General features: G+C 47.7%; 1 protein-coding gene and 1 long non-coding RNA gene across 3 annotated transcripts in view; one reads left to right on the top strand and one right to left on the bottom strand.

The window, feature by feature from the left end:
• Positions 1-448: 448 nt before the first annotated feature.
• LOC122559190 (uncharacterized) lies at positions 449-10,334 on the bottom strand. 2 transcript variants are annotated; one of them, XM_043708569.2, is made up of 3 exons: positions 10,135-10,334; positions 8,380-8,638; positions 449-4,728 (listed from the first exon to the last, which is right to left on the bottom strand). In XM_043708569.2, exons 1-3 carry the CDS (start codon positions 10,228-10,230, stop codon positions 4,217-4,219), a joined length of 867 nt encoding a protein of 288 aa, XP_043564504.2. In that variant the 5' UTR covers positions 10,231-10,334; the 3' UTR covers positions 449-4,216. The 2 variants fall into 2 exon arrangements, with proteins under 2 accessions (XP_043564504.2, XP_043564505.2); XM_043708570.2 differs by having other exon boundaries at positions 449-4,725.
• A 104-nt stretch (positions 10,335-10,438) lies between these two features.
• Positions 10,439-25,709, top strand: part of LOC148147923 (uncharacterized) — a 39,937-nt gene continuing 24,666 nt past the window's right edge. The window contains exon 1 of the long non-coding RNA XR_015759262.1: positions 10,439-10,917. This is a non-coding gene — a long non-coding RNA (uncharacterized LOC148147923). The remainder of the gene's footprint in view (positions 10,918-25,709) is intronic.

Here is a 25,709-nt window from a genome sequence, read left to right as displayed (position 1 = left end):
AAACTACCCTGAAGGACTCCTGCTATAATATCTTGGGGATGAGATGATTGAACTCCAACAAGCACAATCATATTTCTTTGTGCTAGGTATGACTCTAGCAGTGGAAAGTTTTCCCCAACTCTCATTGACTTCAGTTTTTGGCAGAACTGCCTGATACCACATTCAATCAAATGCTGCCTTGATATCAAATGCGGTCACTCTCACCTCTGAAGCTCTGACCTCAGGTCCAGTGTTGGCGCAATGTTGCAATGAGATCAGGAGCTGAAGGAATATCCACTAAAAACAATTTTTTTGGTCAGTATTGCACCTCATTGTGTGCAAATCGAGTTTCATATTTTCTACATTGAAAACGTGGCCTTACTTCTAAATGTAGTCATTGGCTGTAAAGTATTTTCTGAAATCCTGCGGTGGGGAATGGTGTTAGATAAATACAAATTGTTTCTTTAGGTGGATTCCACCTTACTTTATTAAGACAAAATAACAAAATCCTAGAAAGCATACAACACAATGTAGTGAACTTATTGGAGATATATAATCCATATATTTTCAATGATGTGCACCTGTGTTGAGAGATAGAGAGAGAGAGAGAGAGTAGGCATGATGTGGAGATGCCAGGGTTGGACTGGGGTGGGCAATTTCAGAAATTAGATGAAACCAGGTTATAATCCAACAGGTTCATTTAAAATCACAAGCTTTTGGAGCACTGATGAAGGAGCAACGCTCGGAAAACTTGTGCTTTTAAATAAACTGCTTGGACTTTAACCTGGTGTCGTGTGACTTCTGATATTGAGGGAGAGGACAGAGCTAATACCATAGATAATACCATAGATAATGGATTCTACACTATGAAAACTCAAGCAATTACTTCACAAGATACATGGTCTGGGCAACGTGATATATTTTTTGAAGTACATCGATTAGATAGTGTTGGAATAACACATTGTATGTAACAGACTTATGATTTGATATGAAAAGTTTTAATACAGGTAAATACATGTTAATACATGATATAATATACAGTAATGGTATTTGAACCAGTCATGTAAATATTGTCCTACCTGGACAGGTACAATTCAAATGCATATTATTTGAGAAGTCTACCTCTTCTCCACTCAATTAGACTACTGATTGATTCTTTCAAGTCTGTTTTGCAAATGCTCCATTCATTTTATCCTCAAGTCAGCAAAAGAAGCCTCCAGTTGAATGCCATTGCACATAGTCCAGGGTCATGAACTCATTTGTTAATGGCTCCTATATTTTATACACTTCAAAATGCCTTACAGAATATATTGGACTGCATGTCCTTTCTAGGTCCTTAAGCTAGGTGTAACAGTTTAAGCAATATTAAAAGGAACATTTGTCATTTGCTCTCCTTTTTCAAAGTTCTTTCCTTTGCTAGCAGCATTAACGTAATGTTCCTTCAGTTTCATTTGAACATTATTGTTTCTTGTAAATTTTTTTGGGTGGCTCAGTAATTAGCACTGTTACCACACAGCACCAGGAACCTGGGTTTGATTCTGGCCTCAGGCTGTTGTCTGTGTGGAGTTTGCACATTCTCCCGTGTCTGCGTGGGTTTCCTCCGGGTGCTCTGGTTTCCTTCCACAGTCCAATGATATGCAAGAATTGACTGTGCTAAATAGCCCATAGTATTAGGTGCATTAGTCAGGGGTAAATGTAGGGAAATGAGTCTGGGTGGATTATTCTTTAGAGGGTCGATGTGGACTTGTTGGACCGAAGGGCCTGTATCCACACTGTAGGGAATCTAATCTAATCTAAAACTATCAAACCAAATGATACAGCGAGCCATGAGGAGGAGATGGTCGGGCACATGACCAGAAGTTTGACCTAAGTGATAGGTCATTAGGAGCATCTTGAAGGAGGAAAGAGATGGAGAGAGGTGAGGGGTTTCGGGAGTGAATTCCAAAGCTTAGAGTCCATGTGGTTGAAGGCAATAATGGCACAATTAAAATCAGAGAAACTCAAAAAGACCTAAATTTTAATGAGCACAGAGATCTTGGACGATTGTTTGAGACAAGGATAAGCATGGAGGAAATGAATCATAGAATCCTTACAGTGTGGAAGCAGGCCATTTGGCTCACACCAATAAGCATCCCATCTAGATCCAGCCCCCTTCCCTATAACCCCTCATTCCCGATGAAGGGCTCATGCCCGAAACGTTGATTCTCCTGCTCCTCGGATGCTGCCTGACTTGCTGTGCTTTTCCAGCACCACATTCTTGACTCCTTCCCTTTAACCACTGCATTCCCAATGGCTATTCCATGGCTAACCTGTACATCACAGGACACTATACCATGGCCAGTCCACCAAACCTGAACATCTTTGGACTGTGAGAGGAAACTCATGCAGACACCGGGTGACTGTGCAAACTCCACACAGACAGTGACCCAAGGCTGGAATTGAACCTGGGTCCCTGACACTGTGAGGAAGTGATGTTAACCACTGAGCCACCTTACCATCCCATATTGAAAGCAACAAATTGAGATTTTGCTTCTCTAGGTCGAGCAAGCACAGGGATTATAAGTGAACAGAGCTAAATGAAATTGAGCAGATTGGTTTAGATTACCTCAGGTTTATTAGAGGGTAAAAATATGAATGCTGGTCAGTAGAGCTATTATTAGAGAAAGCAAAAGCATGCCCAAGGGTTTCAACCACTGAGCTGAAATAAGGTGGAGTTGGCTGATGATATGGAGATGGAAATAAGCAGTACATGTAAGGGCAGAAATATATGATCAGAAGTTCTTCATGGAAGTAAATATTTTGAGGAGGTAGCAGAAAGATCAATGAGGGTAATACGTAAACACTGTTGATATACATAAACACATTTAATACAATGCCACATGACAGACCTGTGAGCAAAGTCATGGATCAAAGGGACAGCAGTAATGTGGATACAAACTTGGCTGAGTGAAAGGGAAAAGAGAGTCACCAGGGTTGGCATTGGGACTCATGTTTTCTTAACGTATTAATGATCTGGATTTTGGTGTGCAATGGACCATCGCAAAGTTTTGCAGGTGACACTCAGCGTTGAAGAATTCTAAACTGTGTGGAGGACAATGTAGAATTCCAAGAGCCAGTGTAAGCATGAGGGGCAAAATGGCTTCATTCTGTAATGTAACAACTCTATGAAATACAACACCAATGTAATGAGGCACCTTTCATTGCTCCCGAGTTGCCAGGAAGAGGGATGGATTCATTGGCTAGGGTACAGAATTTATTGTGTGATGGAAGATAATGGCTGTGGTTTTCCCAATAGTTGGAAAAAATATTGCTCTGGACATTAGAAAGCATTTTGACAATTTAACTGCAAAGGAATAGATAAGAGAGGTAATGGTGACATTGAGCTGGGGCTAGTGGTGTACATATGGAAAATGATGCTGTGCTTTCAGATGGTATTACCCAAGAGCAGCATGTGGACAGGAAAAAAGAGGGACACAACAATAGATCCTTTGGAAATGTCCTTACATATTTACTGCCAGCTCAGAAGGTTTACCAGTTGGCAGTGTCCAGCTTAATTTATTGTAGTGCATTTCTACATGTGATTCACTTACACAGTCTGTCAAAGACCAAATGTTTTGCTCTGATAATATGTTTATCAGAGACAGAGCACCTGGTATGAGTTCTTCAGCAACAGGTCATTACTTGGTGACTGAGTCCCACAGAGTGGATAGGGAATCCCAGCTGGTTGTGTAATGTTTTTGCAAAGCCAGAACATGTTTCAGCTTCCCAGTATCTCCAACTAACAGACAGCCTCTTGCTAGCTGCCAATCTTCAGACAAAACCAATTAGATTGAATTCAAGTTTTGATTTTGCAAGAGAGACGAGAAGGAAGTGGAGCTGGGCTTCACAATGTCTCGCTGAATACTACCATTATCTTTCAGGGAGAGATCTACCAGCTCGTAGTCAGTTCAGCAGTATTAAATCTAGGGCCTCTCTTTAATACCAACTTTCCGATAGAGACCTGGAAACAGCATGCCTTTCTGATTGGAGGGAAGGCCAAATGGCAAACCTACCTATGTAAACAAAAAAATGTACTTATAGACCGGCCTGTCCATCAAAACAAATATGTTGGTTCTCCATTCTGGTGCTTGATGTGGTTTTCTGTTCCGAATTCTTTCCCATCTTTGTTCCTTGTTTTGGAATTCTGAACTGAGGAAACTCCAAGGCCAGGCTAACAGTGTTGCACAGTACCATCCTTCTATTTGAGCCTGAGGTAGGCCTGGCATTTGAGGAAATGGAGGTTCCACACCATGAACTGAAGGAATGGCATGAGCAAGCAGATGCTCCCAATGATGCAGCCCACGGCAGCACCCGGAGTCTCACTGTAGTTTAGTGACCTGTAGATGTACGGTTTTCCCCTGAGGTTGGTGCCTCCAGCAGCCCAGTAGATGACGGTGAAGATGATGAAAGAGAGGCAGTACAACAAGGTGTAGATGAAATGGGCGAGGTGAATGGGAGCGGCTGTCATGCCCAGCTCCAGAAGTACAAGAACCGAGTTGATCACGTGCATGTTGATGTTCACGGAGTCAGGGGCTCTCCCTGGAATGTAGTCAAAGCTCCAGAAAGCAATGGTGACAAATAGGCTGATCACACAGCTTAGATTATACAGGGACCACTGTATGCAGATAGTGGGATACAGTAGCGAAGACGGTGGGGAGAATTCTGTGTGCAAATTTAGAGCAGGAGTCTCAACCTCGATTTCTGGAACTGCTGATAGTGAAATATACAAAAATTTCATTAGTAAAACTTCATCCTGTTTGTTATTTGCTCTGAGATAGAAAGAACTACAAATGTAAATCAGGAACAAAAACAGAAGCTGCTGGAAAAGCTCAGCAGGTCTGGCAGCATCTGTGGAGAGAAATCAAATTTAACATTTCGGTTCTGGGTCACTCTGATGTTTCTCCATAGATGCTGCCAAACCCACTGAACTTTTCCAGAAACTTCTGTTTTTGATCAAAATCATTTGACTTTTTTCATTTAACAGGAAGCAATGGGCTGAAGGTTCATAAAGGGGTAATGAGAAACACTGGTGTTCCCCACGCAGGGAGATGGAGAAAAAGAGAGACTTCATGTAAAGTTTCTGTTGTAGATTTTTTGCCATTCCTGGGGTCTTCTAATAAAGACATTGGAAATGTGATTGGAGGTGTGAAGGGCAGATTGATAGTTCAAGTATTCAAGTCACAGAGTTGTAGAGTCATGCAGCATGGAAACAGACCCTTCTGTCCAACTCATCCAGGCCAATAAGGTTACCCATTTGTCTGTGCTTGGCCCATATCCCTCTAAACCTTTCCCATCCATGTACCTGTTCAAAAGTCTTTTAAATGTTGCAACTGGACCTGTATCTACCACTTCCTCTGATTGTTCATTCCACATACGAACTATCCACTTTGTGAAAGCATTGCGCCTCAGGTCCCTTTTAAATGTTTCTCCTGTCATCTTAAGTATATGTCCTCTGGTTTTTAAGATTAGACTCCCTACAATGTGCAAACAGGCCCTTCGGCCAAACTGACCCTGTGAAGGGTAACTCACCCAGACCCACTTTCCTCTGACTAATGCACCTAACACTACGGGCAATTTACCATGGTCAATTCACCTGACCTGCACATCTTTGAACTGTGTGAGGAAACCAGAGCACCCAGAGGAAACCCACACAGACACAGGGAGAACATGCAAACTCCATACAGGCAGTTGCCTGAGGCTGGAATCGAACCTGGGTCCCTGGTGCTGTGAGGCTGCAGTGCTTACCACTGAGCCACCATGTGCCCTTTTGAATTCCCGCACCATAGGGAAAAAGACCTTTTCCTTATCTATGTCCTTCATGATTTTACAAATCTCTATAAGTTCACTCCTTGGCCTCTGCAATTCCAATGGGAAATTCCCCAGCCTATCCAGCCTCTCCTTATACAGAGGAACCTTGATTATCCAAATGTCAATTATCCAAATTTCAGATTATCTGAATAAGATCTCAAGGTCACATAAAACCATTGCATCAAAGAGGTAAGTGGATTCGATTTACCTGTACGGAAGAACATGTGAAAGCACTGGCAATAACAAAGAAACACAGCAGCTCAAGCATTAGCGATTGAATTTTTTTTAACGTAAGGGTTAGTTACACAGCCCTTTGCAAAAGTAAGTGCTTTACTCCCGTCAATATACAAGGCCGTTCATGAAGAAAAATGGCAGAGAAAGTAAATACATGCACGAGGCAGTGTTTCTGTCCTTCTATCGCGACACTGAGTTCAGTAGAAACTGACAAATGCGCTTGTGATTATAGAAGCTGCTTGGGACCTTGCTTAATGCTGGGATTTCATATACAGTGTTCATGTGATGGTAAGGGTTAGGTCCTTCTCAGTTTAACCTGCAATTTGCACAATGCAAAGATTAGTTTGCGTAAATAGTAGGCTCATCAAAATTATAGATTTAAACAATCTCTCCAGCAGAGGTGATTTTGAGGTGCCGATGTTGGACTAGGATGTACAAAGTTAAATATCACACAACACCAAGTTATAGTCCAACAGGTGTATTTGGAAGCACTAACTTATAGAGCGCTATTCCTTCATCCGAAAGCTAGTGCTTCCAAATAAACCTGTTGGACTATAACCTGGTGTTGTGTGATTTTTAACTTTCTCCAGTAGAGCACAGCATTAGATCAGTATGACTTTCCTTGTTCAAGGTCAAATCGATTATGAGAATAATCAATTATCCGAATGAAATAGTGCTCGCCCGACTTGTTCGGATAATCAAAGTTTCTCTGTAATTCAAACCCTCTGGTCCTGGTAACATCCTTGTAAATCTTTTCTACACCCTCTCCACTTTAATTACAGGGCGACTGGAACCGTATACAGCTCTCCAGAAGTTTGAATGGGTTTATGGTAGATCTGAGGTAATGGTGTGCTGTGATGTAACGTGTTGGTGATAACATTGAAAGTTGCTCTGTTTCCATTACAAAATTAATATTCAAATGTTGATTGTGCTGTAAGAAACTGTAAAGTTCCCTCCTATTATGCTGGCCTATGAAGAAAGTGTATTTGACATATTGAAGCTAGTGTTTAAATTAACATGGTTGCCAGATAGGAATGGAATAAGAGGAGAAAGTGAGATGATGCATTATAAAATTGTCAAAACCTGTATCAAAATGATGACTTTAAAATTTGCCCAGTAAGGTTGTGATGGTGAAACTATCAACAGCCACTTTTGGAATATTGTGTGCAATTCTGGTCTCCTTCCTATCGGAAGGATGTTGTGAAACTCGAAAGGGTTCAAAAAAGATTTACAAGGATGTTGCCAGGGTTGGAGGAGTTGAGCTATAAGGAGAGGTTGAATAGGCTGTTTTCCCAGGAGCTTCGGAAACTGAGGGGTGACCTTATAGAGATTTATAAAATCATGAGGGGTATGGGTAGGGTAAATAGAGGGTGGGGGGAGTCCAGAACTAGAGGGCATAGGTTTTGGGTGAGAGTTGAAGATATAATAGAGACCTGAGGGGCAACTTTTTCACGCAGAGGATGGTACATGTATGGAATGAGCTGCCAGAGTACATGGTGGAGGCTGGTACAATTACAACATTTAAAAGGAATCTGGATGGGTATATGAATAGGAAGTGTTTGAAGGGATATGATCCAGGTGATGGCAGGTGGGACTAGATTGGGTTGGGATATCTGGTCGGCATGGATGGGTTGGACCGAAGGGTCTGTTTCCATGCTGTACATCCCTATGACTCTACGACTCTATTTGCTGTCAGTGCAGCTGGGGAACTGGTAGCAACTTCTGGAGATCGTGTGTGCGCAGTTTCAAAGTGAGAATCCAGAAATTGATGCCGGTATCTCGACATTTCTCCATAGACCATGCTGCTGAATTTCCCTGGGACTGCAACCAGTTGAAAATCGCTGAATGGATGAGACCCTGCCCTTTTGCGCTGTCTGTCTTTCAGTTTAAAAAAAACAACTCTTGAGAAAGCAACATCTTATTGAATTAAGTGCAACTAGATTTTTAAAGGCATGTTAATTCATTATTCCTTCTGAATTATATCTTTGACCGTGAGAAGCCAATTTTATATTTTCGAGTGCCAAATTTCTCTATTATGATTTTTTAAGCAGTTTTAAAATAATGATTTGTAAAAAATTTTTATAGTATTGAAGCTTTATTAACTCAATTCTTCAATTATTATTTTGTCACTCTATAAAACTTAAATTAAAAAGGGACAATTTTATTGCATTTTATTTTCTGGTTTGCTATCTGTGTGAATGCTTCACTGCATTAGATCCTCTCCAGATTCAAAGTAACATTGAGAAGTCTACTTTGTAGTGGTCTTTTTCTCAGCCGAGTTCGTAGCCACAGTCCATGATATTTAGGTGATTGCCTTACCTGGATTACAGCTTGAGATCTCCTCCAAAGATGCTGCTCTGATATTCTGCGCAGGTCTCTTCAGTCCGCATGCCATGTAGCAAATCAAATTTACCAATGCCAGGTTGAAGTAAAATGTCAAGACAGTATAGGTTAGGTGTGTCAGGAAGATGAACCATTTGGGGTGGTTGGTTTGGACTCCACTGCAAATGCACCAGACCAGGGTGTAGACCGCGGTGAAGATTCGATAAATCAACAAGACACATGGGTGGAACCTCCACTGCAAGTGGGAAAAGGAAAGCATTCAGTTAGTGTGAACCCAGTATTTTTAGAAGGTGAATTTTTGCCATCATTAAGGGAATTGCCGCAAACTTGGTAATAATTGATTAAACAAATGTTCATAATAACTGTTAAACAATAGAAAGGAAGATCACTCAAGATGAATAGTGCACATTCCTCCCCCCCCACCAACCCCAAACCCAACATTTTTGACATAAGTTCAAATTAATCCCAGAATTTGTATCTTTCAATTTTCTCTGATTCATGGTGTGGTACAGTGCCAGTGCAGTACCATGTCCAAGTTCCATATGTAGTGTTAGGCAAAACAGTTAATCTAAGTAAGTTATCTTAAGTCGGATAAGGCCTGACAGAAATGGGTCAGTTGGCAAGTCATCTAACTGCATTATTGCTGAGAAAAAGACACATTTTGTGAAAGTGATTCGTCTTCTACTCATCAGGACAATTTGCAAGAATGCCAAAATGAAGAGAAGAGAATGTTTATGCTGCATAAGAGGAGAATGCTGATTGGTTGGCATTCAGTCTCCGATTGATGGAGACATTGCTGTGGAGAATGTTTTAGTTGATGGATGAATGATGGGGATTATAGCTGAAGCCAGGAGTGTTGCTGGTGGGATACATACTATGAATAAGCATTTACTGACTTTACATAATTCATGTGCAGTTCTTTAAAATTGGACACTTTTTTTATTTCTTAATTTTTCTATTCTATGTTTTGTGTTATTTTTCTATATTTTAAAATGGTGCCAGTGAGCGGTGACACTATACTACATGCTTCACTGTATTTTGTAATAAGATAGAAGTGACAATAAACAAATAAATAAATAAATCAGATTGACCTTCTTGCAGCACTGCATTCCCTGACCGTAGCTAACTGCCTTGCTCCCTCCAAATACACTACAAAGCGTCCCCTTTTCCCTCTCTTCCACCAAGACCACCAACACAGTGTCCGCAAAACTTGGAGCTCACTTGCTGCTGCGTCAAATAACTCTCCCCTGTATCTCAGCTCAGATTCACCTGTTGTACAACTGCCTGGAGCCATGATATACTCACCCTTTAATAAGGGTTAGGCTCGTTTTAAACATCGCAGGCCAGCTTTAGGTGGTGCGGGCGACTTTCAACATTTGCTGATGTGGAGCAGCCAATGAACAGAAAGGTTAGTGCTGGCTGGGCACTTCAATCATTCGACTGAGCAGGGAGCTCAAGGTTAGTATGCATTGTGGTGGTGCATAGGCTAATAGTGAGACATAATCACCGTGCCTGTTTTGAGGGGCTGTCCAACTGACCCCCTCAAATGTGTCCTTGACCTGGGATTAGCATGAAAGCTGCAGAACACTTCAGAACTGCACAGTTACTGCAACTCCCCACCCCCGTCTCCCTTTAGCTAAAGAGAGTTGCAGATAGTGAAAGCAGCTCTAATATCAAGATGAATCACGATTTGAGTGATTTACTGCTGCAGAAGTATAACTTCTGTCCTACCTGTGACAGAAGGATTAATTGTGGATGTTTAGTCTTCAGAGAACGCTTTTCCTGAGTGAACTCCTGCTTAAGGTGCTTCCTCCAAGCAGTTCCCATTTTTTTTTAACAGCCTTCAACGCTTTCACTGAGTACTAGCAATGGACTGCCCTGTATTTATATGGGAGCATTCGGTTCTGATAGTTGGAACTTGCTAAAAAGAATGACTCAGTACTGATATCACTACAAGTTATTCTGGCAGGCACACGACTCTTCCCTTCCCTTCACCCCACCCCCTTCCACCCCTCCCTGGAAAGAAAACAAACTCGCAGCCTTAGGTTTGAAGCTCAATGTGGAGTAGCCGAGATTCTGAAACAGCAGAAATTTCCGCAGATTGTGTGTGAGGGACTTTGGGATCTCAGCAGAGCAGCTTTCCCAATCCCGTCCTGGATGACTTAATCTTGGGGGCCGATGCCAAAAAGCAACCGATTCTGTCAATATGGACATCGTACTTCACTCTCCCTGCCCCCAACAGTCCGCCCACCATTTACCACAAGAAAACCGCACGAGGGGAGAGCTTTGTCTTGAGTGAGTTGGACAGCACTGCAAATATGTGTGCCAGTATGTGAAAACCGTACAGGATGAATTAACCCCAGTGCAGGATTTGGCTGTCAGGCTTCCAGATTACAGGCTAGAATGGAGCAAACTGTGCCAGAAATGAATTCTTTTCCCTTCTCAAAGCTGAAAATCTCAGAGACGGACCCTTCTACCTAGGGTTTCATTGCTGACCATAACAACTCATGTGAGGTGCTGTAAAATTGGACACTTTCTTTATTTTTTCATTTTTCTATTCTACGTTTTCGTTTATCTTTCCATATTTTAAAATGGTGCCAGTGAGCGATAACACTATATTACATGTTTCACTATATTTTGCATTGAGATACAAGTGACAATAAATAAATAATTCAGATTGACCTTCTTGCAGCACTGCATCCAGTGCTTTATTCCTGGCCTTGCTCCGTCCAGATACACTACAAAGCACCCCCTTTTCCATCTCTTGCACTGACACAGCTTCCACAAAACTTAGACCTCGCTTGCTACTGCATCAAATCATCGTTTATTTTCACAGTGGGGTTCAAGCCCTTCCGAGTCCTCTGGTTCAAATAAATAGCCTTACCATGAAGTTTGATTTCAAGATATTAACCATTTGTGTGAAATTCTGAATAAACTTTGTTGCCAATGTTTTTCCTGTCCAGGAATATTTTTCTGAAGTGGGCCATCGCCTCTCTGAATCTTTGAGCAGCATGAATTGTCACACCTCACTCTGTGACTTACGGAGGTCTTGGGTAGCAGCGCTACCTCTGAGCTGGAAAATCCATGTTCAAATCCCACCGTGAGCTTTAAAGACGAAGGAAGGTGCTTTCATGCTGTGGTTAAATGGACTCGGTATCACATCTTATAAACACTTCCAAAAACTCCAGTAGCAGGAAGTAAGAGCAGGAGAGATTCCATGTATAGAACAGAGACACAGCACACAAATGGGCCTTTCGGTCCACAATATTGTGCCAAGCATGATGCCAAATGAAACTAATCCCCTCTGCCTGCACTTGGTCTACGTCCCTTCATTCCTTGCAAATTTATGTGCTTATCGAAAAGCCTTTTGAATGCCCAAATTGTATCTACCTCCATCACCACACTGGCAGCACATTCCAGACTCCCACCACTCTCTGTGTAAAAAATAAGCCCCTCACATCTACTTTGAAATTTCCCCCCCTCACCTTAAATATTTGGCCCCCTAGTTTTAGACATTACAACTCTGGAGGAAAAAAATATTCTGATTGTCAACCTTATCTATGCACCTCATACTTTTATAGATTTCTATCGAGTCTCCCCGCAGCCTTTGCCATTCCAGAGAAAACAATCCTAGATTTTCTAGCCTCTCAGACCCTCCAATCCAGGTAGCATCATGGTAAACCTCTTCTATACCCTCTCCAAAACGTCCACATCCTTCCTGTAATGTAGTGACCAGAATTGTATGCAATATTCTTAAGTGCTGCCTGACCAAAGTCTTATAAAGCTTCAACATGACATCCCAACTCTTGTACTCAATGCTCAACCAATAAAATTAAGCGTACCATATGCTCTCTTTATCACCCTATCTACTTGTGTGACCACTTTGAGGGAGCTATGGGCTTGAACCCTAAGGTCAATGTGGACATCATCCATGTGACTGGAGTCACTATCTATGGGTCTGGACTATAACTTGTATGCAACAGTGCACATTACTACACCAACTCTGTTATTTCCTGCACATTCAAACACCTCATCTACTGTGTCCATTGCTCTCAATATGGTCTCCTCTACACTGGAGAGACAGGAGCCAACCAGCAGAGCATTTCAGGGAACATCTCTGGGACTCACGCACCAAACAACCCCACTGGCCTATGGCTGACCACTTCAACTCCCATTCCCATTCCCCCAAGGACATGCAAGTCCTGGGTCTCCTGCACCGCCAAATCTAAACCACCCAACTGGAGGAAAAACACTTTATCTTCCAGCTTGGGACTCTCCAACCACATAGCATCAACATCGACTTTACTAGTTTGCAAACCTACCCCCAACTTTTCCACCTCATCCCAGATCCAACCCTCCAACTCGACACCACCCTCTTGAACTGTCCTACCTGTCCATCTTCCTTCCCACCTATCCGCTTCACCCTCCCCTCCGACCTATCACTATCATCCCCCCACCAACCTTCCCTCCAACCCCCCCCTCCTATTTATCTCTCAGCCCCCTTTCCCATGCCCCTTTCTCCCCCCCCCCATCCCCCAACATTCCTGATGAAAGGCTTATGTCCAAAACATCGATTCTCCTGCTCCCCAGATGCAGCCTGCCCTGCTGCGCTTTTCCAGCACCGCACTTTTCAACTCTTTTAGTGAACTGTCCTTTTCATTCTGAAGTCGGGAGTTGTGGGTTCAAGTTCCATTCCAGGACCTGAGCACCAAGTCCAGACTAATGGCCTGCTGTACTGTGACCTCCTTTGGCTGAAATGTTAAACTTTTTTGCCTCTGTAGTGGACATGTGAGATTCCAGGGTGTGTTTTTAAATGGAAAGTGTGTTCCCAAAGTAGGAGAGCAAGGGCAGCCATTTAGCTCTGTTCATGCAGTTCTGCACCCATTAGTTTAGAAGGTATGAGCTATAAAGAGAGGCTAGAAAAACTAGATTAACAATCACATAACATGAGGTTGTAGTCCAACAAGTCTGTCTGGAAGTACAAGCTTTTGGAGTGCTGTACCTTCATCAGGTAGCTTACCTGACGAAGCAGCAGTGCTCTGAAAACTTGTAATTCCAAATAACCTGGTGTTGTGTGATTTTTAACTTTGCTCACCCCAGTCCAACACTGGCACCTCCTCAGCATAGAAAAATTAGGATTGTTTTCTCTGGAGTGGCAAAGCCTGAGTGGACACTTGACAGAAATCTATAACATTATGAGATCCAGTGTCTTAATGAAAGTCTGGTCAAGAATTTGAGGTTAGAATGCAGACATGGTGACATTTATTGCATATTTTGCATTGTTCTGTGGAGTAATTTTGGTTTCACTGTGTGACCAGACCCAAATCAGCTTCGATTTATCCTTCTGAAGTGACGCTACAGTAAAAGGTTTTCCCTACACGATTAACCCCAAGGCATTTGCAATATATTTGTACCTGGAGCAAAGAAAAATGTTTTCAGTCAATCCTTTGGATAATCTTAAATCTTTGAATGTTAGTAAACAGTTCTGGCATCCCGTTGCTCCAAGTTTGTGCATGTTAGTGAAGTAAAGTTGACTGCAAACAGTCTATTTCAAAGGAGGTATGGAAGTCTCTGATGTTCTGGCTAGTGCTTACCTATCAATCAACATCACAAAAAAAGCAGATAATCTAGTTGTTTGCATTCTGCAGTTTGTGCGAGTTTGCTGTCTTTTTTATTTCCCACTCTTAACAAAGTAGCTCATTGGTTGTAACCTGGTTTGGGATGTTTCTGATGTTTGTGAAAGGTGCTTCAGAAATGTAAGTCTTTCTTTCCCGCAAACAAAGAAGAACAAATGAGAATGTTTCAGATTAAGGATGACGAAAGGCTGCCGGCTATCACAAAAACTGGGTTAAGATAACCTAGGGAAAGAGCATTCCAATGTGACTAAGCATGCTGTGGAACTCAGTAAACATCTTGGCGAGTTCATGCTGTTCATTAAGGGTGGCTCAATTGTGGAGGTTGAGGAAAAATGGGCAAATCTGAAAAAAAAAGTTCATGTTGAACATAATTTGGCGCTCTTTTTCAGTTTAATTGGATCCATCTTGCAGGACTCTTTGAGTGTGGAAAGTTGTTCTTTTAACAGTATGAATGACATGTCACATTATACTAATTAACTATATGCTGGGTACCCCGAGTAAAATGCAGATGACAATAATTTGCTTTCAGTTACTGATGTAACTCATTACAGCTTTAATCCCCCATGCTTAGTATAAGGTTGAGTTACATATTTTACTGAATGCAATTTCTGTTAATCAAGTCTATAATGATTCTTTACATAAAGTTAACATAAGTTAGAAAAAAATCATATTTTCCTCACAGATTCTAAAATACTTCTGTCATTGCATCATAGTGAAAGTGACTAACAGCAGCATGATTATACTTTGCAGGATTTGCAAGAAATGTTTGACTAAACGTAAGTTCAATAATATAGGAAGTATTAAAGATTGCTTAATATGTAACCTGTTTTTCTGTTATCTGGACGTGTTGCACAATAAAAATACAAAAAAGGATTTTGTATTTTTATAGGCCAGATCAGTTTCCTAGTCATTGTTTTACTTGGAGTTTTAGCCTGGACTCAGTACAATGTGGAAAGTTCCAATCTGTTGACAGAATGTGCCCACTTCCAGTTAAATAGTATTAAGCAAACCTGGTCAAGACTTTCTGGTCTCTAGATTACTGGATATATGACTCAAGGTGCACATCAGGATTGAAACTTTATTGCTGGAACAGCACAGCAGGTCAGGCAGCATCCAGGGAACAGGAGATTCGACGTTTCGGGCACAGGCCCTTCTTCAGGATCCAACAGGGGTGCAGATGCACTAACCTCTGACAGGCAATTTCCATGCTTCCAAGGACCATCTGCCAAAATCACCAACTCTGAGATGTAATTAGAAACCTTGGACAGTACGTACCTGTATCATCATCCTGTAAATATTGGAAAACTTAAGATCTAGTTTAACCCCTGAACAACAGCACAACTGATCTTATGATAATTATCTTGAGTCTCCACGCAATCGCCCTATACTTGCCACTAACCCATTGACGCTTCCCGAATCCCAAATACCTGGCTGACCTGACCTGACTATCTCTGGAACCACTTCACTGCCTGTTCCATCAAGCAGACCCAGCTACTCACCTGACCTGACGAAGTCTTTTGACCACACTGCCCCACAACTTGATTGCCATAAGACCATAAGACACAGGAGCAGAAATTAATGGAGGTTGAGGAAAAATAGGCAAATCTGAAACAAAAAATGTTCGTGTTGAACATAATTTGGCGCTCTTTTTCAGTTTAATTGGATCCATCTTGCAGGACTCTTTGATTGGGGAAAGTTGTTCTTTCAGCCCAATGATTCTGCTCCACCAATCAATTATGGCTGATAGGTTTCTCAACCTGCTTTCTCCCTGTAATCCTTGATCCCCTTGATACTCAAGAACCAATCTATCACCGTTTTAAATATACTCAATGGTCTGGCCTCCACAGCCTTCTGTGCCAATGAATTCCATAGATTCCCCACTCTCTGGCTGAAGAAGTTTCTCCTTATTTCCATTCTAAAAGGTCTTCCCTTTCCTCGAAGGCTGTACCCTCAGGTCCTAGTCTCTCCTACCAATGGAAACATCTTCCCAACATCCATTCTGTCCAGGCCATTCAATATTCTGTATGTTTCAATCAGATCCCCCTTATCTTCCTAAACTCCATCGAGTATAGACTCACAGCCCTCAAATGTTCCTCATATGGAAAGCTTTTCATTCCTGGGACAATTTTTGTGAATCTCCTCTGAACATGATCTGGGGTCAGTACATCCTTCCTGAGATTTGGGGCCCAAAACTGTGCACAATACCCCAAATGTGGTCTGACCAGCGTCTTATAGACCCTCAGAAGTGTATCCTTGCTTTTATATTCAAACAGAATACCTCCACCCCTTTGTTCCCTTAATCAGTTAATCCTCTACTTTATTTAAGTTGCCCTCAAAAAAAGTCATAGAGTCATAGAGACATACAGTACAGAAACAGACCCTTCAGTCAAACCTGTCCATGCCAACCAGGTATCCTAACCTAATCTAGTCCCATTTGCCAGCACTTGGCCCTTTTCCCTCTAATCCCTTCCTATTCATATGTACATCCAGATGCCTTTTAAATGCTGCAATTCTTCCTGCCTCCACCACTTCCTCTGGCAGCTCCTTCCATACATGCCCCACCCTCTGTGTGAAAATGTTGCTCCTTAGGTCCCTATTATATCTTTCCCCTCTCAACCTACACCTATGCCCTCTAGTTCTGCATTCATTCGTCCCAGGGAAAAGACTTTCTCTATTTATCCTATCCATGCCCCTCATGATTTTATAAACCTCTATAATATCACCCCTCAGCCTCCAACGCTCCAGGGAAAACAGCCCCAGCATATTTAGCCTCTCCCTATAGCCCTATAGCTGATCTCGGTGGTGGGCAAGTTGTTGGAGGGAATCCTGAGGGATAGGATGTACATGTATTTGGGAAGGCAAGGACTGATTCGGGATAGTCAACATGGCTTTGTGCGTGGGAAATCATGTCTCACAAACTTGATTGAGTAATTTGAAGGAGTAACAAAGAGGATTGATGAGGGCAGAGCGGTAGATGTGATCTATATGGACTTCAGTAAGGCATTCGACAAGGTTCCCCATGGGAGACTGATTAGCAAGGTTAGAGCTCATGGAATACAGGGAGAACTAGCCATTTGGATACAGAACTGTCTCAAAGGTAGAAGACAGAGGGTGGTGGTGGAGGGTTGTTTTTCAGACTGGAAGCCTGAGACCAGTGGAGTGCCACAAGGATCGGTGCTGGGCCCTCTACTTTTTGTCATTTACATAAATGATTTGGATGCGAGCATAAGAGATACAGTTAGTAAGTTTGCAGATGACACCAAAATTGGAGGTGTAGTGGACAACGAAGAGGGTTACCTCAGATTATAACAGGATCTTGACCAGATGGGCCAATGGGCTGAGAAGTGGCAGATGGAGTTTATTTCAGATAAATGCGAGGTGCTGCATTTTGGGAAAGCAAATCTTAGCAGGACTTATACACTTAATGGTAAGGTCCTAGGGAGTGTTGCTGAACAAAGAGACCTTGGAGTGCAGGTTCATAGCTCCTTGAAAGTGGAGTCGCAGGTAGATAGGATAGTGAAGAAGGCGTTTGGTAGGCTTTCCTTTATTGGTCAGAGTATCGAGTACAGGAGTTGGGAGGTCATGCTGTGGCTGTACAGGACATTGGTTAGGCCACTGTTAGAGTATAGCAAGCAATTCTGGTCTCCTTCCTGTCGGAAAGATGTTGTGAAACTTGAAAGGGTTCAGAAAAGATTTACAAGGATGTTGCCAGGGTTGGAGGATTTGAGCTACAGGGAGACGCTGAACAGGCTGGGGCTGTTTTCCCTGGAGCGTCGGAGGCTGAGGGGTGACCTTATACAGGTTTACAAAATTATGAGGGGCATGGATAGGATAAATAGACAAAGTCTTTTCCCTGGGGTCGGTGAGTCCAGAACTAGAGGGCATAGGTTTAGGGTGAGAGGGGAAAGATATAAAAGAGACCTAAGGGGCAACTTTTTCAGGCAGCGGGTATTACGTGTATGGAATGAGCTGCCAGAGGATGTGGTGGAGGCTGGTACAATTGCAACATTTAAAAGGCATTTGGATGGGTATATGAATAGGAAGGGTTTGGAGGGATATGGGCTGGGTGCTGGCTGTTGGGACTAGATTGAGTTGGGATATCTGGTCGACATGGACAGATTGGACTGAAGGTCTGTTTCCATGCTGTACATCTCAATGACTCTATGATTCTAAATCCTCCAACCCTGGCAATATCCTTGTAAATCTTTTCTGAACCCTTTTACGTTTCACAACATCTTTCCGATAAGATGGAGACCAGCATTGTATGCAATATTCCAACAGTGGCCTAATGAATGTGCAGTATAGCCGCAACATGACCTCCCAACTCCTGTATTCAATACTCTGACCAATAAAAGAAAGCACACCAAACACCGCCTTCACTATCCTATCTACCTGCAACTCAACTTCCAAGAAACTATGAATCTGCACTCCAATGTCTCTTTGTTTAGCAACACTCCCTAGGACCTTACCATTAAGTGTATAAGTCCTGCTAAGATTTGCTTTTCCAAAATGCAGCACCTTGCATTTTTTTAAATTAAACTTCATCTACCAGTCCTCAGCCCATTGACCCATTTGAGCTAGATCCCGTTGTAATCTGAGGTAACCGTCTTCATTGTCCACTACACCTGCAATGTTGATGTCATCTGCAAACGTACTAACTATACCACTTCTGTCCACATCCAAATCATTTAGATAAATTAGATTAGATTACTTACAGATTAGATTAGATTAGATTACTTACAGTGTGGAAACAGGCCCTTCGGCCCAACAAGTCCACACCGACCCGCCGAAGCGCAACCCACCCATACCCCTACATTTACCCCTTATTACCTAACACTAAGGGCAATTTAGCATGGCCAATTCACCTAACCTGCACATCTTTGGACTGTGGGAGGAAACCGGAGCACCCGGAGGAAACCCACGCAGACACGGGGAGAACGTGCAAACTCCACACAGTCAGTCGCCTGAGTCGGGAATTGAACCCGGGTCTCTGGCGCTGTGAGGCAGCAGTGCTAACCACTGTGCCACCGTGCCGCCCACAAAAATGATGAAAAGTAGTGGACCCAGCACCAATCTTATGGCACTCCACTGGTCACAAGCCTCCAGTCTGAAAAACAACCCTCCACCACCACCCTCTGTCTTCTACCTTTGAGCCAGTTCTTATCTAAATGGCTAGTTCTCCCTGTATTCCGTGAAACCTAACCTTGCTAATCAGTCTCCCATGGAGAATATTGTTGAATGCCCTGCTGAAATCCATATACATCACATTCACTGCTCTGCCCTCATCAATCCTCTTTGTTACTTCTTCAAAAATCTTAATGAAGTTCATGAGATGTGATTTCCCACGCACAAAGCCATGCTGACTATTCCTAATCAGTCCTTGCCTTTCCAAATACATGTACATCCTGTCCCTCAGGATTCCCTCCATCAACTTGCCCACCACCAATGTCGGGCTCACTGGTCTATAGATCCCTGACTTTTCCTTACCACCTTTTTAAAATAGTAGTACCATGTTGGCCAACCTCCAGTCTTCCGGCACCTCACCTGTGACTATTGATGATAAAAATATCTCAGCAAGAGGTCCAGCAATCACTTCCCACAGAGTTCTCGGTTCCACCTAATCAGGTCCTGGAGATTTATCCACTTTAATGCGTTTTAAGACATCCAGCACTTCCTCCTCTTTAATATGAACATTTTTGAAGGTGTTGCCATCTATTTCCCCCATTCTATATCTTCCATGTCCTTTTCCACAGTAAACACTGATGCAAAGTACTTGTTTAGTATCTCCCCTACCTACTGCGGCTCCACACAAAGGTTGCCTTGCTGATTTTTGAGGGACCCTATTCTTTCCCAGTTACCCTTTTGTCCTTAATGTATTTGTAAAAATTGCACTTAACTGTCTAGTTTTACATATTTTTCAGTTAACCGGTCCAGAGATGTTAGTATACATTTCTGAGGTGGGACTTAAACTCAGGCCTCCTGGCTCAGAGCTAAGAACACTGCCACTGTACCACAAGAGCCTCTCAACCTGATCCGACAGACTCCATCCCCTTACCCTTACCTGCCAACCCCTCCCAGAGGGTGGCATGGTGACTCAGTGGTTAGCACAGCTGCCTCACAGTGTTTGGGATCTGGGTTCGATTAGGTGGAGTTTGCACATTCTCCCCGTGTCTGTGCGGGTTTCCTCCAGGTGCTCTGGCTTCCTCCCACAGTCCAAAGATGTGCAGGTTAGGTGGATTAACCATGATAAATTGCCTGATAGCGTCCAGGGATATGTAGAGAATTATTGAATTGAATTAGGTTTTATTATCATGTGTAGAAAGTGAGGGCTGCAGATGCTGGAGATCAGAGCTGAAAATGTGTTGCTGGAAAAGCGCAGCAGGTCAGGCAGCATCCAAGGAACAGGAGAATTGACGTTTCGGGCATAAGCCCTTCTTCAGGAATGATTCCTGAAGAAGGGCTTATGCCCGAAACGTCGATTCTCCTGTTCCTTGGATGCTGCCTGACCTGCTGCGCTTTTCCAGCAACACATTTTCAGCTTATTATCATGTGTAGTCAAGAACAAAACTACAGGAGCACAGTCAAAGGTGTACTGTGTCAATAGACACAGTACTATCTTAGGTACAAAGTACCTAGTTTCAAATCTAAAGTACTAAAATAGATTGGGTATGAAATTAGAGCAATAAAGAGAAAAGCCTAAAAGTTCTATTTTATATTACTTCATAGGATAAATTAGGAAAACAAAAATAAAAATAACAGTCCTTCTGAAACCTGCAGTTGTTCAATGCTAGACCAACCCCATCTGGGCTTGCACGCTGCTGACCACCATCTGTGACCTGCTGACCGGAGTGAGATCCTGTGTGCCGGACACCAGCCATCCTGCCCCAGCCCAGCCCTCCAGGTTCAATGACAGATCTGCTCTGCTCCAGGCCCCCTGACCGCCCCTCTCTGCTCCAGGCCCCCTGACTACCCCGCTCCACTCCCGGCTCCCTGACCACACCACTCTGCTCCAGGCCCCCTGACCACCCCGCTCCACTCCAGGCCCCCTGACCACCCCGCTCTGCTCCAGGCCCCATGACTACCCCGCTCCACTCCAGGCCCCCTGACCACCCCACACCACTCCAGGCCTCCTGACTACCCCGCTCCACTCCAGGCCCCCTGACCACCCCGCTCTGCTCCAGGCCCCATGACTACCCCGCTCCACTCCAGGCCCCCTGACCACCCCACACCACTCCAGGCCTCCTGACCACCCCGCTCTGCTCCAGGCCCCTTGACTGCCTCACTCCACTCCACTGCAGGCCCCCTGACCATGCTGCACCACTCCTGGTCCCCTGACCACCCTGCACTGCTCCAGGGCCCCTGACCATCCCGTACCACTCCAGGTCCCCTGACTACCCTGCTATGCTCGAGGCCCCTTGACCGCCCCACTCCACTCCGGGTCCCCTGACCACCTTGCTCTGGTCCAGGCCCCCTGACCGCCCAACTCCACTCCAGGCCCCTGACCACCCCGCTCCACTCCAGGCCCCCTGACCATCCCACTCCACTCCAGGCCCTCTGACCACCCCACTCCACTCCAGGCCCTCTGACCACCCCGCTCCACTCCAGGCCCCCTGACCACCCTGCTCTGCTCCAGTCCCCCTGACCCACCCCGCTCCACACCAGGCCGCCTGACTGCTGTACTCCACTCCACTCCAGGCCCCCTGACCACCCCGTTCCACTCCAGGCCCCCTGACCACCCACTCCACTCCAGGCCCCCTGACCACCCCGCTCCACTCCAGGTCCCCTGACCACACCACTCCACTCCAGACTCCCTGACCACCCCGCTCTGTTCCAGGCCCCCTGACCACCCCGCTCCACTCCAGGCCCACTGACCTCCCCGCTGCACTCCCGGCCCCCTGACCACTCCGCTCTGCTTCAGGCCCCCTGACCACCCTGCTCCACTCTAGGCCCCCTGACCACCCCGCTCTGCTCCAGGCCCCCTGACCACCCCGCTCCACTCCAGGCCCCCTGACCACCGCACTCCACTCCAGGCCTCCTGACCACCCCACTCCACTCCAGGCCCACTGACCTCCCCGCTCCACTCCCGGCCCCCTGACCACTCCGCTCTGCACTAGGCCCCCTGACCACCCCGCTCCACTCCAGGCCCCCTGACCAACCCACTCTGCTCCAGGCCCCCTGACTGCCCCACTCCTCGCCAGGCTCCCTGACCACCCCGCTCCACTCCAGGCCTCCTGACCACCCCGCTCCACTCCAGGCCCACTGACTGCCCCACTCCACTCCACTCCAGGCCCCCTGACCACCCCACTCCACTCCAGGCCCCCTGACCACCCCAATCCACTCCTGGCCCCCTCACTGCCCCACTACACTCCAGGCCCACTGACTGCCCCACTCCACTCCACTACAGGCCCCCTGACCACCCCACTCCACTCCAGGCCCCCTGACCACCCCATTCCACTCCTGGCCCCCTGACTGCCCCACTCCACTCCGGGCCCCCTGACCACCCTACTCCACTCCATGCCCGCAGACCACCCCACTCCTCTCCAGGACCCCTGACCATCCCATTCCACTCCTCTCCAGGCCCCTCGACCACCCCACTCCACTCCACTCCAGGTCCCCTGACCACTCCACTCCAGGCCCCGTGACCACCCCGCTCCACTGCAGGCCCCCTGATCCACCTGCTCCACTCCAGGCTACCTGTCCATCCTGATCCAATCTAGGCCCCCTGACCGCCCCACTCTACTCCAGGCCCCGTGACTACCCCTCTCTATTCCAGGCCCCCTGACCACACCGCTCCGCTCCAGACCCCCTGACCGCCCCGCTCTGCTCCAAGCCCCTTGACCACCCCACTTCACTCCAGGCCTCCTGACCACCCCGCTCTGCTCCGGGCCCCGTGACCACCCCACTCCACTCCAGGCCCCCTGACCTCCCCGCTCCACTCCAGGCCCCCTGACCAACCCACTCCACTCCAGGCCCCCTGACCTCCCCGCTCCACTCCAGGCCCCCTGACCACCCCGCTCCACTCCAGGCCCGCTGACCAGCCTGCTCCACCCCAGGAGCCCTGACCACCCCGCTCCACTCCACTCCAGGCCTCCAGACCACCCCACTCTGCTCCAGGCCCCCTGACCACCCCACTCTACTCCAGGCCCCCAATCACCCGGCTCCACTCCAGGCCACCTGACCACCCCACACCGCTCCAGGCCCTCTGACCGCTCCACTCCACTGCAGGCCCCCTGACCACCCCACTCCATTCAAGGCCCCCTGACCACCCCGCTCTACTCCAGGCCCCCTGACCACTCCTCTCTATTCCAGGCCCCCTGACCACCCCGCTCCACTCCAGATCCCCTGACCACCCCGCTCTGCTCCAGGCCCCGTGACCACCCCGCTCCACTCCAGGACCCCAGGCAACCCCGCTCTACTCCAGGTACCCTGACTGCCCTACTCCTCTCCAGGCCCCCTGACCGCCCCGCTCCACTCCAGGCCCCCTGACCGTTCCACTCCACTCCGGGCCCCTGACCACCCAACTCCAATCCAGGCCCCCTGACCGCCCTGCTCTGCTCCAGGCCCCCTGACCACCCCTCTCTATTCCAGGCCCCCTGACCACACCGCTCCACCCCAAGACCCCCTGACCGCCCCGCTCTGCTCCAAGCCCCTTGACCACCCCACTTCACTCCAGGCCTCCTGACCACCCCGCTCTGCTCCAGGCCCCCTGACCATCCCGCTCCACTCCAGGCCCACTGACTGCCCCACTTCACTCCACTGCAGGCCCCCTGCCCAGCCCGCTCCACTCCAGGCCCCCTGACTGCCCCTCTCTGCTCCAGGCACCCTGACCACCCCACTCCACTCCAGGCCCCCTGACCACTCCTCTCTATTCCAGGCCCCCTGACCACCCCGCTCCACTCCAGATCCCCTGACCACCCCGCTCTGCTCCAGGCCCCGTGACCACCCCGCTCCACTCCAGGACCCCAGGCAACCCCGCTCTACTCCAGGTCCCCTGACTGCCCTACTCCTCTCCAGGCCCCCTGACCGCCCCGCTCCACTCCAGGCCCCCTGACTGCCCCACTCCACTCCGCTGCAGGCCCCCTGACTACCCTGCTCCACTCCAGGCCCCCTGACCACCCAACTCCACTCCAGGCCCCTGACCGCCCCTCTCTGCTCCAGGCACCCTGACCACCCCGCTCCACTCCAGGCCCCCTGACCACTCCACTCCACTGCAGCCCCCCTGCCCAGCCCGCTCCACTCCAGGCCCCCTGAACACCTCACTCTGCTCCAGGCCCCCTGGCCACCCCGCTCCACTCCACGTCCCCTGACTCCCCTGCTCTGCTCCAGGCCCCTGACTACCCCGCTCCACTCCAGGCCTCCTGACCACCCCACTCTGCTCCAGGCCCACTGACCATCCCGCTCCACGCCCCCTGACCCCCTTGCTCTGCTCCAGGCCCCAGACCACCCCGCTCTGTTCCAGGCCCCCTGACCGCCCCGCTCCACTCCAGGCCCCATGACTGCCCCACTCCACTCCACTACAGGCCCCCTGACCACCCCGCTCTGCTCCAGGCCCCCTGACCACCCCGCTCTGCTCCAGGCCCCGTGACTGCCCCGCTCTGCTCCAGGTCCCCTGACCGCCCCACTCTGCTCCAGGCCCCCTGACTGCCCCACTCCATTCCACTGCAGGCCCCCTTACCACCCAACTCCACTCCAGGTCTCCTGACCGCCCATCTCTGTTCCAGGCTCCTGATCACCCCACTCCACTCCAGGCCCCCTGACCATCCCACTCCACTCCAGGCACCCTGACCACTCCGCTCCACTCCAGGCTCCCTGACCGCCCCGCTCTGCTCCAGGCCCCCTGACTGCCCCACTCCACTCCACTGCAGGCCCCCTTACCACCCAACTCCACTCCAGGCCTCCTGACCGCCCATCTCTGTTCCAGGCTCCTGATCACCCCACTCCACTCCAGGCCCCCTGACCATCCCACTCCATTCCAGGCCCCCTGACCACCCCGTTCCACTCCGGGCACCCTGACCACCCCACTCCACTCCAGGCCCCCTGACCACCCCACTCCACTGCAGGCCCCCTGACCACCCCGCTCCACTCCAGGCCCCCTGACCACCCCACTCCATTCCAGGCCCCCTGACCGCTCCACTCCACTGCAGGCCACCTGACCCCCCCACTCCATTCAAGGCCCCCTGACCACCCCGCTCTACTCCACGCCCCCGACCACCCCACGCCATTCCAGGCCCCCTGACCATCCCGCTCCACTCCGGGCCCCGTGACCACCCCACTCCACTCCAGGCCCCCTGACCTCCCCGCTCCACTCCAGGCCCCCTGACCTCCCCGCTCCACTCCAGGCCCCCTGACCACCCCACTCCACTCCAGGCCCCCAATCACCCGGCTCCATTCCAGGCCACCTGACCACCCCACACCGCTCCAGGCCCCCTGACCGCTCCACTCCACTGCAGGCCCCCTGACCACCCCGCTCTACTCCAGGCCCCCGACCACCCCACTCCATTCCAGGCCCCACTCCAGGCTCCCTGACCACCCCACCCCACTCCAGTCCATGCCCCCTGACCGCTCCACTCCACTCCGGGCCCCCTGACCACCCAACTCCAATCCAGGACCCCAGGCAACCCCGCTCTACTCCAGGTCCCCTGACTGCCCTACTCCTCTCCAGGCCCCCTG

The sequence above is a fragment of the Chiloscyllium plagiosum genome, unplaced genomic scaffold (assembly GCF_037043375.1).
Source record: "Chiloscyllium plagiosum isolate Xiang-an unplaced genomic scaffold, Cpla_swu_hap1 HiC_scaffold_14, whole genome shotgun sequence".
In the NCBI taxonomy this organism is placed as follows: Eukaryota; Metazoa; Chordata; class Chondrichthyes; order Orectolobiformes; family Hemiscylliidae; genus Chiloscyllium; species Chiloscyllium plagiosum.
Note: the sequence above shows the minus strand (reverse complement) of the source record. Positions and strands in the feature narration are given on the sequence as shown.